Raw genomic sequence first — 13,552 nt, 5'->3', positions numbered from 1 at the left:
CATGGTATTGAGATTTTTTTTTGGTCGAAACGACCTCTTAGAGCACACTCCAGAATTGACCCCGGGCACATGCAGTCCCATCCCCGTCCCACATACACCCGGGAAAGAAAAAAAAAAAAAAACACACACACACACACACACACAAGCTCTGCTGTCAGTCTTTCTGCGCTCACCGCTCAGAGAGAGAGAGAGAGCACAACTAAAAAGACAACTTCGATGGCAGGACAATCATTTTTCCATTACATTTAACACATAACAGGAATACTTAAATCAACGCTCTTTATTAATTACAATGCAACCAGGATGTCCAGTTCCAGCAATGGAAATACATATCTTGTTATTGAACCCCTTACTTTCTCAAAAGCTGGATGGATGGAATCATTATACAGATGGTGGCAACTAGGGCTGCAACTTGGGCGGGCTAACCCAGCCCAACCCAAGTCCAACCCGTAATTTTGAAAATTGGGTTTTAAATTCCCAAATCGGGTTCATGTTCGGGTTGTGTTTTGTTAAAACCCAGACATATTCGGATTGGGCTCGGGCCCAATCCGAAACCCAATTTTTTTTTTTTTCCTTCATTTCTCTCTCCTCTCTCTTCTTTTTCTCTCTCTTCTTTCTCTTTCTCTCTCCGCCGCTTGAGAGTTGAGAGACAGCGGCGACTCCACCGGTGCCAGGAAAGCCTCCAGAGACGGCGACCTCTGCCGGATAGACGAGAATATCACCAGATCCGTCAACACAAATCTTCCCACTTTCTGCAACTTGTAATTTGTCGACGAAGAGGAAATGAAATTCCTTTTTTCCAAACAGAGAGGGGATAAGCTTGAGAGTTGAGATACAACGGCTGAAGCTTGCGAACGGCGAATCCGAACTGGAACAGCGGGCGATGGAAACTGAAAGATCTGGGTTTTTATTTTTTGAACAATCTGAAATGATATGCCGATCTGGTTTTGATTTTTTGAACAATTTGAAATGATATGCCGTGGGTTTTGAACTTTTGATTCTTACAGATAGATAGATTAAACTGAAATATAGGTTTTGAACTTCTGATGATTCTTGTAGATTTTGTAATTTACAGTTGGAGAGAGAGAGGGGGGGGGGGGGTTTCCAGAGAGAATGGAGATGGGGAGGCTGAAGTGATTTGCCCTAAAAATATTTTGCTTTAATATATAATATTTTATATATATTATATTAATTATTAATATAATATATATATATATATATATATATATATATATATATATAAATTTTTTTAAAAAAATGAAAATAAAGAACTCAACCCATCAACCCGACCCAAACCGTCCGAAAATATTCGGTCCGGGTTATGATCATAACCCATGTTGAGTTTAATTCGGGTTGGCCCAACCCAACCCGCTTCGGGTTGAGTCAGGGCTGGGTTGGGCAAGCCCAGGTTGCAGCCCTAGTGGCAACACACACTCCTCTTCTCTTCAAATAAACAAGACTGGCAAAAATCACGCAGATGCGAAATGAATTGGGTCAGCTAGTCTTTTTTCTTTTAAAAGCTGGATGGATGCTTCCATTGCATGAATATAGATTGTCAATTCTAGAAATGCATTCCCTCATCCTCTTCAAAACAACAGACATGGCAGAGAGATTACTAGAAATCCTTTGTTCAAGCATTTGTGTGTCCTCAGCAGTCTCTTCATCTTCTGCTATGGATATGGAGGCCGCTTTACCTGGTTCCATAAGTCCTGCATGTAAGAACAAAAACTGGTCAATCCTTTGCATGAGAAGCGAAAGAAAAGAACAAAAAACATCATTTGAATAGAATCCTTAAGAAAATTGAGAGGATGGACAAAAACTTGTGTTTGATGTTGTAATTAAAAGAACATTTCAAAAAAGCTTGAGTTGAAACAGTTTTTGCTTCTAATTGATAGAATAGCCAAGCTAGCTAGGCTGCTTACTCACAATAAACCAAAATGAGTTCCATGAATCAAGCTGTAACCAACAAGTCAAGCCTATTTATCCAAATAAACCTCAAATTAGTAAGACATTTAATTCAATTTTACAAATGAAAAATGGTGCTCCTTTTTGTGTAGTATTCCTAAGCTCAATGACTTCGTTCTTTTTTATTTTCAGCCCTTCATTTCTATGTTTAATTATTGTTGTAAAATGCTTGGAATTTGTAAGACCATTTCTTTATAATACCTCTCTCTCTCTCTCTCTCTCTCTCTCTCTGGGCTGCTCGGACCGTGTAAATATTATTTGCTTTGCACACACTCTTAGCTCACGATTTTCCTTAAAACGCATTCACATGATTAAGCAGTATCCACACGAATAAGTCTCAACAACTTAGCAACTTCTCCCCACGATGTGTCACACTCTCTATTCTATGAAGTTTATCATACATTAGAAGTTGAAGGAGGAGGAGGTCGTCAATAAGCATAATTATAGACTAATTTGATTTAATGGGATATATGACTGAACTGAATAGCATTTTCGAGATAGACACAGCAAAATAGATTGAACTGAGAAGCACATTATCTAACAAAAGCATCGACATTGGAAGCAAAGAGAGATTCAAACGGGAAAAAATTAGAATCCATAGAAGTGCACCTGGGTTGGGGTCACCGGATGGTCCGGGTTCGGACCCATCTTTGAAATGGGTCACAAGAACGGGTCTCTGTGAAGAAAGAACCGAAGCGAGAGTGTTCTTGAGCCGATCCGGCAGTGAAGCTCTATATTCAATTATTTTCTCAGCCATATGATTCACACCGGCCTCTAGCTTCTCGAGTCCTTCGAGTTCGCAATCTTCGCCGTTGACTTTGCAGCTTTGGAATTCTAGGGTTTGGAGTCTATCGGGCATGGTTCGATTGTTTGTTGTCATTGTTTGCTTGTGTGTTTTCAGATCAGGTATTGGTTTTGGGGGCTTCACCTATCATTCTAATAATTCCGGTGATACCACCACCACCTCCGCCGTAACCTCCGACCACGGTCTCATGATGCAAATGGATCTGGATTGATCTGTGGGTTGCTCCTCTGTTGTTTTTGCACAAAGCGTGGTGGTGGTGATAAGAGATGTGATACTGTGCAATCACCGATGAGCGGAGAGAGTGGTGGCGGCAGCTGTGGTTGAGGAGAAGTGGTGGCGGCGGCTGTGATTGAAAAGAAGATGATGGCGGCGGTTGAGGTTGAGGAGATGGTGGCGGCGGGATGTGGCTGAGGATAAGTGGCAGTGGTTGTGGTTAAGGGGCTGCCTTTGAGGAGATGATGGCGGCTGGTGAAGAAAGAGAAGGGGTGGGGATCGATTAGAAGAAATGGTAGAAGGGTAAAAGTGTCATTTTAAAATTTTAATATTTTACAATTAAAATTAGTTAAATATTGATGGGCAGTTTTGTCTTTTCAAACCTTTTAAGGGCCTGTTTGGTTTCAAATTTTGTCAGGTGTCATTGTCCAAAAAAACGTCTAACTTATATATGAGTGTCATTATAGCAAATTTCAGGGAGTGTCGTTGTAATTAACTTATTCATTTAATAGCTTAGATTTTTTGGTCAGATTGTGAAACACTGGTCCGTCACTATTGGTATAGACCTAATATTTGATTTAGTATCAAACCAAGCGCCCGGTCTGGATGTCAGGTGGGAGTGAATGCAACAAGGGGAAGTTTGTCCACGTCGGATCTGAATGGGAGAGTGACTCGATACATATGAGTTGAATATTAACTCCACCTAATACCTTATACTAATCCTTTTATGGCTTTTTATATTATAGAACATATATTTTTTTCTAAGAAAATAAAGATGGGAAGGACCAAGAAGAACAAATAACAATTGCCAGAGATCCAAACTCAAACAAAATATGAAAAAGGTTACTTTTGGGAGGACCCAAATCCTCTCCATTCTCAAGTTTTCGCGATTCAAAAGTATGGTTGGTAGATTCTATCATTATCAATGGGGAATTTTACTACGGAGTATTATAATGATAAATTCTGATAGTGGTATAATTAACAAACCGAAAGAAATTCTAAGAAATCCTGACCAATTTTGATTTGATTGGAAAATAATGAACATGAATATACATGTTTTACAATTCTAATATGCAATTATGCATAATTTACAATTCTCTTAATGCTACAATTGACATGCAAAAATAATTTTGAATGAAAGTGCATTATTTTATTTGGTATAAAATTTAAAGTGAAAATAATTGTACGTATCAATTTTTCTAAAACAGTAAATTTCTAAAAAAACCCTCATGCTTCAAGCTTAAAAATCACCACCACCACTACTACCACCGCCTTTCACCATCACCACCACCACCAATTTTCCTGGCGTCACCTCCACCATCATCATTGTCACCGCCACCATTGTCGCCTTTCATCGCCACCACATTGTCATCACCACCACCTTCCACCACCATTGCCTTCCACCACCTCCACCTTCACTACCTTCCACCACCATTGCTCTTGTCTTCCACTTGCTGCCGTCATTGCCACCTTCACTACTTTGCACCACATCATCATTGCTGCCGCCTTCCCTCACCACCAATATTGCCACATTCCAACACCACCATTGCCTCCTTCAACCACCATCACCTACAACACTACTACCTTTTAGCACCACCACCGCCACTACCATGCATTGTCGCGGCCATTTCTTTTTAACAAAAATATGAAAATGTTATTTTATTAATTCAATATATTTATTTATAAAAAAGGTATTTCAAAGAATTTAATTTAAAATACATTTCATTATGTATTTTAAATTAATCCAACAACATACTAAAATAATTATTAACATTTTAACCAAACATCAAATTCCTCCGTACCAATCACTGCATAAAATCAACCAATAAGTTAATTCCTTAATTAGACATGAACACAAGTACAATACAAGGTAAATACAATGTTGTTAACTCATGTTTTCTTCATGATGATAAAAGGACAACATTTGAACAAATTGTCTGGGTGGTGTAGTTGGTTATCACGTTAGTCTCACACACTAAAGGTCCCCGGTTCGAACCCGGGCTCAGACACGTTTTTTAACCTTTCCTTTTTTATTTTTTCATGGCTTCCGCTGAGGCTTCTACCATGAGATGGACCCATTTTATTCTCACCAACAAACAGAACAAACTTAGTGTCCACTTCAAATTTCAGATTGGGTTTTGTAGCTTAGCCAAAAGGTTTCTACGCACCGATTGGTTTGAGTCAAGGTGGTTTAGTTGACGTCAAATGTGAAGAAAATGGCGATGAGTTTTAGTGGAGTTTGCAGGGAAGCCAAAAGATTGCAGGTGTGTTTGAAGGTCGTTCAGGTACCTTCAAGCAATCTACCTCTCAGTCAACGGCCACTTTTTCATAACCGTTGGGGAGAAGCTGCAGAGCATCTGGTCTATACTACTCACAATTTATTGCTTTCTAATTTCCAACCAACTCCATGCACAACGCAAATCATCCATGGGTAAAGGCTCATTTTGTTCATATGTACACTTCCCATTCCATCATACTTTAAGCAACAAAATTGAACAATTGTTCAAAAACTTCCTAGATGAATAAGGGAAACAATGTTTCGAAAATGGAAGTCACTAATGGTTCATTTTCTCAAGAGCAAGATCTGTATATACATACATAAATGGATAACCGTTTGAGGGTATTTCAATTCCCCTTTACAAATTTGTACATGCTCTCGGCTATCAACAAAAACAGACTATTCAGATTACCTATGGTGTACACAACTTTCTACTTTGAAGGCTATGACAAAAATATGGGGCATGTCCCGGAGTGGGTTTGGGAAGATCGTTTAACCTGGGTTCCTTGTCCACCTAAGAGTTGGGCCAACCATTTGGCGAGTGCTCATTAGCACGACTCTTTTGTTTGGCAGTAAATTGTGCTTGAATCAGTTCCTTGGAATCAATGGCTTCTTGAATGTTGTTGCGAACCAGCTTGCACAGTTCATCAAGTGCAAGCATTGGAAAGGGCTCCTCAATAAGAACACCCACCTGCAAGCATCCATTATCAAATCAAAATAATATTCTCTGCACAACTATGCATCAATTAATAAAATGCTCTCACCAAGAGGCTTTATGAAAAACAAATTTTACTAAGGACATAATTTGGCCCATTTGATAACTAGTCAAAAATTAAAAAGCAACAAGAATAATGAAGAAAGGCGAGTTTATATGGATCTGTGATGTAGCAGTATTGCTAGGACACTCGTGTTAGAGAGGGCAAGAATGAAAGAGGGAAGGGACGCTGCTATATAAGTGAAACGATAGTGTTATACATTTGACATTTGAAACATGACAATGACAGAAAACCCGAAAACAAAAATACAGGCACTATGTCAGCTATATATTATAAGGTCATTTGGGAAGCCAACAGAGCATAATAATTGTGTGTGTATGTGTGAGAGAGAGAGAGAGATACTTCTTCGATGCAGAACAAGGAAGCAGCACTAACAAAAGTTGCAGGAACCACAATCCAATTGCAATCGTCCCAAAGTATAATGGGAAGAGTAAGATGCCAGAGTACCAGAAACCTTGAGGTCAAGCGAGTGTAGGAGAGAGGAATTGGTATGCTTATAAGCTGCTCACAAACACCAATACCTTCATGGAGACAAGATATTTTTGACTCCTGCATTATGATGTAGCTCATGTAAGATTGATCATAATTTGTTCCCATACAAGCCGTCATAGAGAAATTTAAGTTCACATCCCAAAAATACCACCTAAATTCTCTTGTCAGCATATAAATAATTAATTGCATTATATATAATCCCAGGAATCTATGATACCAAGTAAACTGGCATCTTGCCAATCTGTATCTATGGTTGCTTATTCCAAACTTGAAGAATGACTTAGTACAAACAATAACACGAAATAAAACATAATATCCCTTAGATCACTTTCAGTAAGTAACCTTCAATACGAAATTAAGAGCCTCAAATAATGCCTGAAAGAGAATTACCAACATATTTCTCTTTGACTCGTCCAAATTTAGTAACTGGAGGCCCTGAGAGATGAACCCAATAATGCAGCGGGGGCGATGCTTCGAACTGAGAACTACTGCTAAATCATCAACTTCAAGCAAAGGCTGGAGGTCTCGTTTGATATCTGAGCCATAAATCACATGGCACTGCATTCAAAGGTTTATATCCTTAATTTGTTAAAATGGAAAATGGAATTTCATGAAATCCAAAACTAATACCATACGGTTTATTGATGGCCACTTCTAGATGATGGATTTGTGCTTCAGAAACAACCAAAAAAAGAGTTTGTTTATGCAATGTAAAATGCAATGGGGTTATTCCATTTCCATAAGACATTGAAACCTACCCCAAATGAAAACCCAGCCTATGCCGGGGAAGACTAGAAACTCAGTCGGTGTTTTTTGAAGTTGAAGTCATTCAGGTGTCAATGTAATTAGAAATACTGCACCACAATTCAACCTTCACCTAGTTGCTTTCTTATTGTCCTATAGTGCCACCGACTCGTGCTATGCATAGCTCATAAATAACCCCCTTAAAGCGGCTTAAAGTACTTTTAAATACAGCTCTGATTACTGGAAAATAATAATAATAATAACAAAAAACTCCTTACCAAAAAGTTCTATTTTAGCCACCAGTCTTGTTCCTACTGGTCACCATAGTATCTCAGTTGCAAAAAAAAAGGGTTTTTTAAAAATCTAGAAATTAAAATCTGAAAATTGATTAATTACTCTTGAAATTTCTAGAGTCTTCCAGATTGTAGAATCCAGACATTATTTACTATGTCATTTCTGAATTTTCCACTAATAATACATTGAATGATCTTGCTGCATTTTACCCATTTTTATTTTTTATTTTCAATATTGATTCGTTATTTATAATGTCCTTTTTTGGATACTTCACTTTATAGTAATAACTACTATAATTCTAATTATCTTTTTTTTTTCCCCCTGGAAATACCATCATTCTAATTATCTCAATAATAAGTACCATTAAAGGTTCCAATTCATTTGCAGCAAAAAATAAATATATGTGTGTGTGTGTGTGGTGTCATCTGAGCTAAAACACCCAATTCACTAACCTTGAGGGCAACTGGAAATGCCATTATATACTGCAAAAGGGCCTTCTTTAGCACTGCATCTTTCGAATTTTCCACACTGGCAATCACTTGCCTAGCCAAATCACTTGTGCCCGAGATAACCCTAGTCCATGCCTTCCTGCCTTCTTCAAACCTCGAATACGATGCCTCTGTCCTGAACACCAACAAAAGCGCCAAAGCCGGCGCCGTCAACTGGTAAGGCAAGGTTGAGGCCCTCAACACCGGGAAAAACTCCGGCAACCAATGGATTGAAACCGCTGTATTGTAACTTGCAATGAGCACAGCCACCGAAGTAAACACAATCACAGGAGGAATCAACGACAGAATCACCCGGGAACTGAGACTCGACAACAGATGACGGATGTGGCGTGAAGAGCTTCTATGCTGTACCCACATCTCATGGTTGTACAGATACCTTTTCTGTTGCATACCCCTCTCTTTGATACTGTCAGCCCAATCGGGTATTGCATGGAGAATTGAATTTAGGTTTAGGGTTTGAGAGGAAGAAGGATTTGGGGATTGTGAGCGCTGTGAACAGAGGACTCTGAGACAGAGCTGCTTGTGGGGTTTTGAGGGAAAGTGTGGGTGTTGTAATTTGAGGAGAATTCTGAGGGTAAAATGGGATGAAGATAAGAAATTGGCGGGGGGCTGGATGTGGCTGGTGTGTTTTGTCATTGGACAAAATTAGGGTTAGGGTTTGGGGAGAGAGGAAGAGAGCTGTTGGGATTTGCTGGAACATGTTTTGATTTGAGAGTGAGATAGTTAAGAAAGAGAGGGGATGGGTTGTTAGAAACAGTTGGTTTGTGAATGAGGTTTTTACACGTTTAACTTTTATAGGATAAATATATAAAAATTGTAGTTCCATTGCTTGGCTGTGATCAATTTTGTGTCACAGTACTGCTTCAAGAACCGTCCGATGTACCAAATAATGGTGATACGTCCGTTTCTCTGATTAATTAAATGTTCTTGCCATTCAAATATCTCAACATATAAATTTTACTCATATCTTTATAAACATCGTGCGCCATAAAACATTTTTGGTCTTGATAAACATTTTTATAAACTTTGATGTTAGTTTATAAGTATATAAAGATAAGAAAATTAATTGAAACAATGCTTAGATCCTGCCCCCAAAGAAGAGATCCGACATCAAGGTTCCGCTAATTTGGACGTAAAATATTTTTTAAAAAATATTTTTATTTTTATTTTTTTAAATATTTACGAACAAAAAAATTATTAAAATTTAACAAAAATAATTTATTCATAAATTTTCGACAAGTTATTTTTCATGTCCTGCCCAATAGATATGACCTCAACCTCAACGTAAACCTCTATTATAAAAATAAAATAATAATTTACTTAAAAATAAAAAATATTTTTTTAAAAAAATATTTTATGTCAAAACATACAAGCCCAAAGATCTTGCCTCTTTGGACAAGTGCATAACACTATTCCATGTTCAAGTACTCCAAAATAAAAGATAAATCTCCTTCCACCGTAATTATTTTTTTTGGGCAAGAAAGCCCATTTGAGTTAGAACCCTCACCATTCACTTTTGGGACACTAAATGAAAACGGTAGTTCCATAAAAAAAAATGGCCATTTAAAATATATATATATATATATATATATATAACAAAAAAAAAAGTTAGGAGCAATACAGCATTGACACCAGAAAGCTGCAGGATACACCATAGTCCCGACCACTTTGGTGGGCAGCAGAAGTCACTATTCACCTGGCACAACATTGATCTCTTTCTCGCAACACACCTTGGGCTCTTACGAGAATTATTAATATTAAAGTTTACCATGCAGTAAGAAATAAACCATCTTATGAACCAACTGGCAATTTACATGCATCTTGTTCAAAATGTATCTGCTTCATTCTTGACTACAATTTCAAATGATTTCTGAAATTCAAGAGAGGGTGAGAATTCATAAATTCAGCGTACAAGAGTTTCAAGTGATGAGCCAAAATGAAACTTTGCTCTACATAACAACTTCCTTCAGCAAGCGCACTAAAACTCACTTAAAAAACTTTTACCATGCAAAATTAGTTATCTAACTAACATACTATGGTTGTTCCTTTGCACTTTTGGAGCCCGACTTACCCTTTTCACTCTCGTCAATTCCTTTGTCCGGTCCAAACACGAACACTTTCACAGAATGCTCTGCTGATTGAATTGCCTTCTTAATCTGCCATTGCAAATTAAAACTGTCATTGAATCTCTGGTAGATTAACGATATCTAATCAAATACAAAAAAAGAAAAGAAAAGAAAAGAAGAATTCTTGTACTTTACGATATAAAAAGAAAAAAGAAAACGATTTGTAGAGCATTCAGAGCAATTGACATTTGAACTAAGCTTCCCCTAGTTCAGTTAGCTCCTAGGGGCTCCATAAACCATAATTTCAACATGTTTGACCCACATAGTTAATCATTTCATATCAAATTATTTCAGGATGCTCAACTTATTGTTTTTTAGCACTGTGGTAGAGTAAATTTCTGCACAGTTATATTTGGTAACCATTAATAGCATATAACATTAGAAGGGAGCGGGATTTCATAACACATTAGGCCTCTAATATACAGTCCATGAAAAGTTGGTCCCTCTATAATTGATTTTTTAGAAGAAAAAAAAAAAAAAGCGTATGTTAATAGATGGTTCACAATTCATTTAGGAAAATTTTTCATTTAAAAAATAAAAAAAGGTTCACAATATTTTCTAATAACGATGACAAGGACGTGGTAACACAAAGACTCATCATTAGTGCCTACCGCCTAGCCTAGGCAAATTCTTCTGCTCTTTGCTAGTAATTCATTTGTAGGTAGTCTTCTCTCCTTGTCATGGTATCACAGATGACCATGGTACCGTCAATCATGGTTGGGTATTCCTATGGAACAATCATAATCCATGAGTGCCAACTGAGGAGCCTAATTAGTTTAAACCAAGAAAACAAAGGGGAGAGAGCAAATACTATATTGAATCAGCCAATCAAACAACTATACAAAGTTCACACGAGCACCTTTTTTCTAGATGTCCTCTAAATGCAATTCGAGACAAATGTTAAATAACATTTAATGGATGATTACTCAACTTCATATGAAAGAAGTCCAATGCCGAGTTCAGGCATGGACCTACTTCATTGGCAGTGGGGGCAATTCTGAAAAAAAAAATGGTAATATTGTTTTCTTTTTTTTTTTGTATTAAATACCATTAAAAATTTAAAATTACCCCATTCAAATTACGAAAAGAAACCCCACTATTGCCCCCACAACATTCTTTATCTTGTTGTTGTTAAAGGTTGACCCCCTTACCTAATTTTCTGGGTCTGTCCCTGGCTGAGTTAGTTTAAGTGACATGAAATGTAACTTAATTTAGTATTTTTGAAATGGGAAATCTCATGAAAGTTCCTAGATGAGTGCACAGTGCAAACTTGCACTCCTATAACAAACTCCAACCACCACCATTGTCTGGGAGGATGTCTTCTAAAACGACCAAATTTTTAGAATTGCATTTGACGGAAACTACGAGATAATTAACTTCAAATCAACCTTCTAAATTGAAAATCCAAACAAATTTCTTTTCCAGATTATGTTACAGTTCAACAGATTCCACGTGTAAGGTATCACAGTACTAAACTGACTACTAGAAGATGCAAGCAGTACTTTCTCTTGCAATGAATAATATTGTGTCGATGTTCGTATAATAGACTTATATTAAAATTAAAATGCCTTTTGTCACATTTAGAACTTCAGTTTTCCTGTCAAAAGAAAGCAGATGAAATATGCCGTTAGAATCATCCTCCACCAAATATTGGAAGACATTCTCCCTTGAAACAGCACTCCCTAAAACTTGAAATCATGCCTACAAAATTGTCTTCAAACCTTGTGCTTGTAACTAGATACTGCTGTTGTATACCTCCGCTACAGCAAAAACATGGTAGTCACCTAAGGCATCTATTAATTGCATAGTCGCATATTTAGCATAGAATATTAAATGCTTGGTAATAGGTTCTTTTCTGAGTAGAACAGGGTTAAACTCCTAATTTCACCCAGCTATTACAATTAAATGGTTCAGGTTCTTATAAACCAACTGCATTAATGGCTCATCAAGTAATATTGTTCTAATGATATATGATGACTACCGATGTATCAAAAATGAGAATTAGAGAATGCAAGGGAAATCAACATTATAATTTATATCCCTTGTTCGTGATGAAGATTTTCCTTGGCAGGATCGCGTTTTCAAAGTTCACCATATGAGAATTACGTGAAAACACCAACAGGCCCGTGGCCTAGAGGTACAAGGCTCCTACCTCCCAAAGGGAGGTTAGGGGTTCGACCTCAGTGGAGGTGGTGTGTGTAAGTCCCAACTAGGAAAAAAAAAATCTAATAATAACATGAAAACCTTGTAATCAATTAATGTTCATTCCCGACTTATTATAACCTTATGCCAATTTCAATTGCAAACTTCAAACAATACAAAAAATTGAAAAGCTTAGCAAAACAATTGGAAATAAAAATTAAAGCAAAACCCCAAAAACTATGGAAAATAAATAAAATAAATAAATAAATGAAATTAGGGCTCACGCAGACCAAATTCAACAATAAGCGCAAAGAGAATAAAGCCACTTCCCATCTATACGATTCATAACAAACAATAATCTCACTACACCTGAATATAAGAAACCTAAGAAAATGAACTAACAGAAACATAAAATTACACATACACAACATACAATTGATAAGCAAATAAAATCACACCAAACGAATCTGCAATTGAACGAAACAAGTCACGCACAGAGATGATGTTGAACATTCATATACATATATATGGCAACTTACAGTAAACACAACAAATTGGAGAAAATCGATAACAAGAAATTAAAGATAGTATACACACAGACATACAAACTAATAACTATATATATATATATATAGCCACTTACAGGGTCGAGGACATTAGGTTCGGGGCCGTAGTCAGCGGTTAGGAGGAAATAACCAGCAGTAACAGTGGCCACCATCGTAGTCCTTCTCACAAGCTTGTCGGTTTTCCGGTTCATTTTTCTATATTAACAAAACAGGTGCGTGCGTTGAGAGAGAGAGAGAGAGAGGGGAGGTTTCTGTTCAAAGAAACAGAATAAAGTAGTAAAAACGTGGCTTTTGTAATTTCAATTTATTTTGGGTTCCTTTGTAAAATCTTTTTTGTTTTTTTATTATTCTTTTCTGACAAATTATTTGGACCGCTGTTGGATGGAGTCGATAATTACAAATCTATACTATTATTAAATGTGCAAAGTATTTCAGTGTTTCAGTATTTCAATATTTATTTATTAATATAAAAAAATATTTATTAATTGCTTCATCAGTTCAATATTTATTTATTAATATAAAAAATATATTTATTAATTGATATAAAAAGTGTTTTTATAAAAAGAATTCTAACACAAATTACCTAATAAAATTTCAGTCACCTATTTTTTTTTCTATAAAACTCTATCACATATAACCTAT

At 36.7% G+C, this 13,552-nt stretch overlaps 3 protein-coding genes and 1 non-coding gene across 4 annotated transcripts; 1 reads left to right on the top strand and 3 right to left on the bottom strand.

Annotated features, from left to right (window-relative positions):
• Positions 1-126: 126 nt before the first annotated feature.
• On the bottom strand, positions 127-3,281 carry LOC132276649 (uncharacterized). Its single transcript, XM_059778180.1, has 2 exons — positions 2,575-3,281; positions 127-1,709 (listed from the first exon to the last, which is right to left on the bottom strand). Exons 1-2 carry the CDS (start codon positions 2,843-2,845, stop codon positions 1,495-1,497), a joined length of 486 nt encoding a protein of 161 aa, XP_059634163.1. The 5' UTR covers positions 2,846-3,281; the 3' UTR covers positions 127-1,494.
• A 1,637-nt stretch (positions 3,282-4,918) lies between these two features.
• TRNAV-CAC (transfer RNA valine (anticodon CAC)) lies at positions 4,919-4,992 on the top strand. Its single transcript has one exon. It is a non-coding gene; the product is annotated as a tRNA-Val (tRNA).
• Positions 4,993-5,473: 481 nt separating this feature from the next.
• LOC132276648 (voltage-dependent chloride channel 1, chloroplastic-like) lies at positions 5,474-8,835 on the bottom strand. Its single transcript, XM_059778179.1, has 4 exons — positions 8,020-8,835; positions 6,920-7,087; positions 6,380-6,586; positions 5,474-5,952 (listed from the first exon to the last, which is right to left on the bottom strand). The coding sequence occupies exons 1-4, from the start codon at positions 8,710-8,712 to the stop codon at positions 5,776-5,778; spliced, it is 1,245 nt and encodes a 414-aa protein (XP_059634162.1). The 5' UTR covers positions 8,713-8,835; the 3' UTR covers positions 5,474-5,775.
• Positions 8,836-9,846: 1,011 nt separating this feature from the next.
• On the bottom strand, positions 9,847-13,176 carry LOC132276651 (uncharacterized). The gene is made up of 2 exons (XM_059778182.1): positions 12,988-13,176; positions 9,847-10,232 (listed from the first exon to the last, which is right to left on the bottom strand). Exons 1-2 carry the CDS (start codon positions 13,099-13,101, stop codon positions 10,110-10,112), a joined length of 237 nt encoding a protein of 78 aa, XP_059634165.1. The 5' UTR covers positions 13,102-13,176; the 3' UTR covers positions 9,847-10,109.
• Between the last annotated feature and the right edge of the window lie 376 nt (positions 13,177-13,552).

The sequence above is a fragment of the Cornus florida genome, unplaced genomic scaffold (assembly GCF_030987335.1).
Source record: "Cornus florida cultivar Cherokee Brave unplaced genomic scaffold, ASM3098733v1 CherokeeBrave_3.0.0_Hap2_Chr10, whole genome shotgun sequence".
NCBI lineage: Eukaryota > Viridiplantae > Streptophyta > Magnoliopsida > Cornales > Cornaceae > Cornus > Cornus florida.
This window is presented reverse-complemented; position numbering and strand designations above follow the sequence as displayed.

Coding starts and splice junctions, on each gene's coding strand:
- LOC132276649 (XM_059778180.1), bottom strand. CDS start 2,845: ATGACAACAAACAATCGAACCATGCCCGATAGACTCCAAACCCTAGAA. Junction 1,710..2,574: donor ATCCGGTGACCCCAACCCAG/GTGCACTTCTAT, acceptor TCTTACATGCAG/GACTTATGGAACCAGGTAAA.
- LOC132276648 (XM_059778179.1), bottom strand. CDS start 8,712: ATGACAAAACACACCAGCCACATCCAGCCCCCCGCCAATTTCTTATCT. Junction 7,088..8,019: donor CATTTCCAGTTGCCCTCAAG/GTTAGTGAATTG, acceptor CTTTGAATGCAG/TGCCATGTGATTTATGGCTC. Junction 6,587..6,919: donor AGTCAAAGAGAAATATGTTG/GTAATTCTCTTT, acceptor ATCATAATGCAG/GAGTCAAAAATATCTTGTCT.
- LOC132276651 (XM_059778182.1), bottom strand. CDS start 13,101: ATGAACCGGAAAACCGACAAGCTTGTGAGAAGGACTACGATGGTGGCC. Junction 10,233..12,987: donor AACCTAATGTCCTCGACCCT/GTAAGTGGCTAT, acceptor TTGCAATGGCAG/ATTAAGAAGGCAATTCAATC.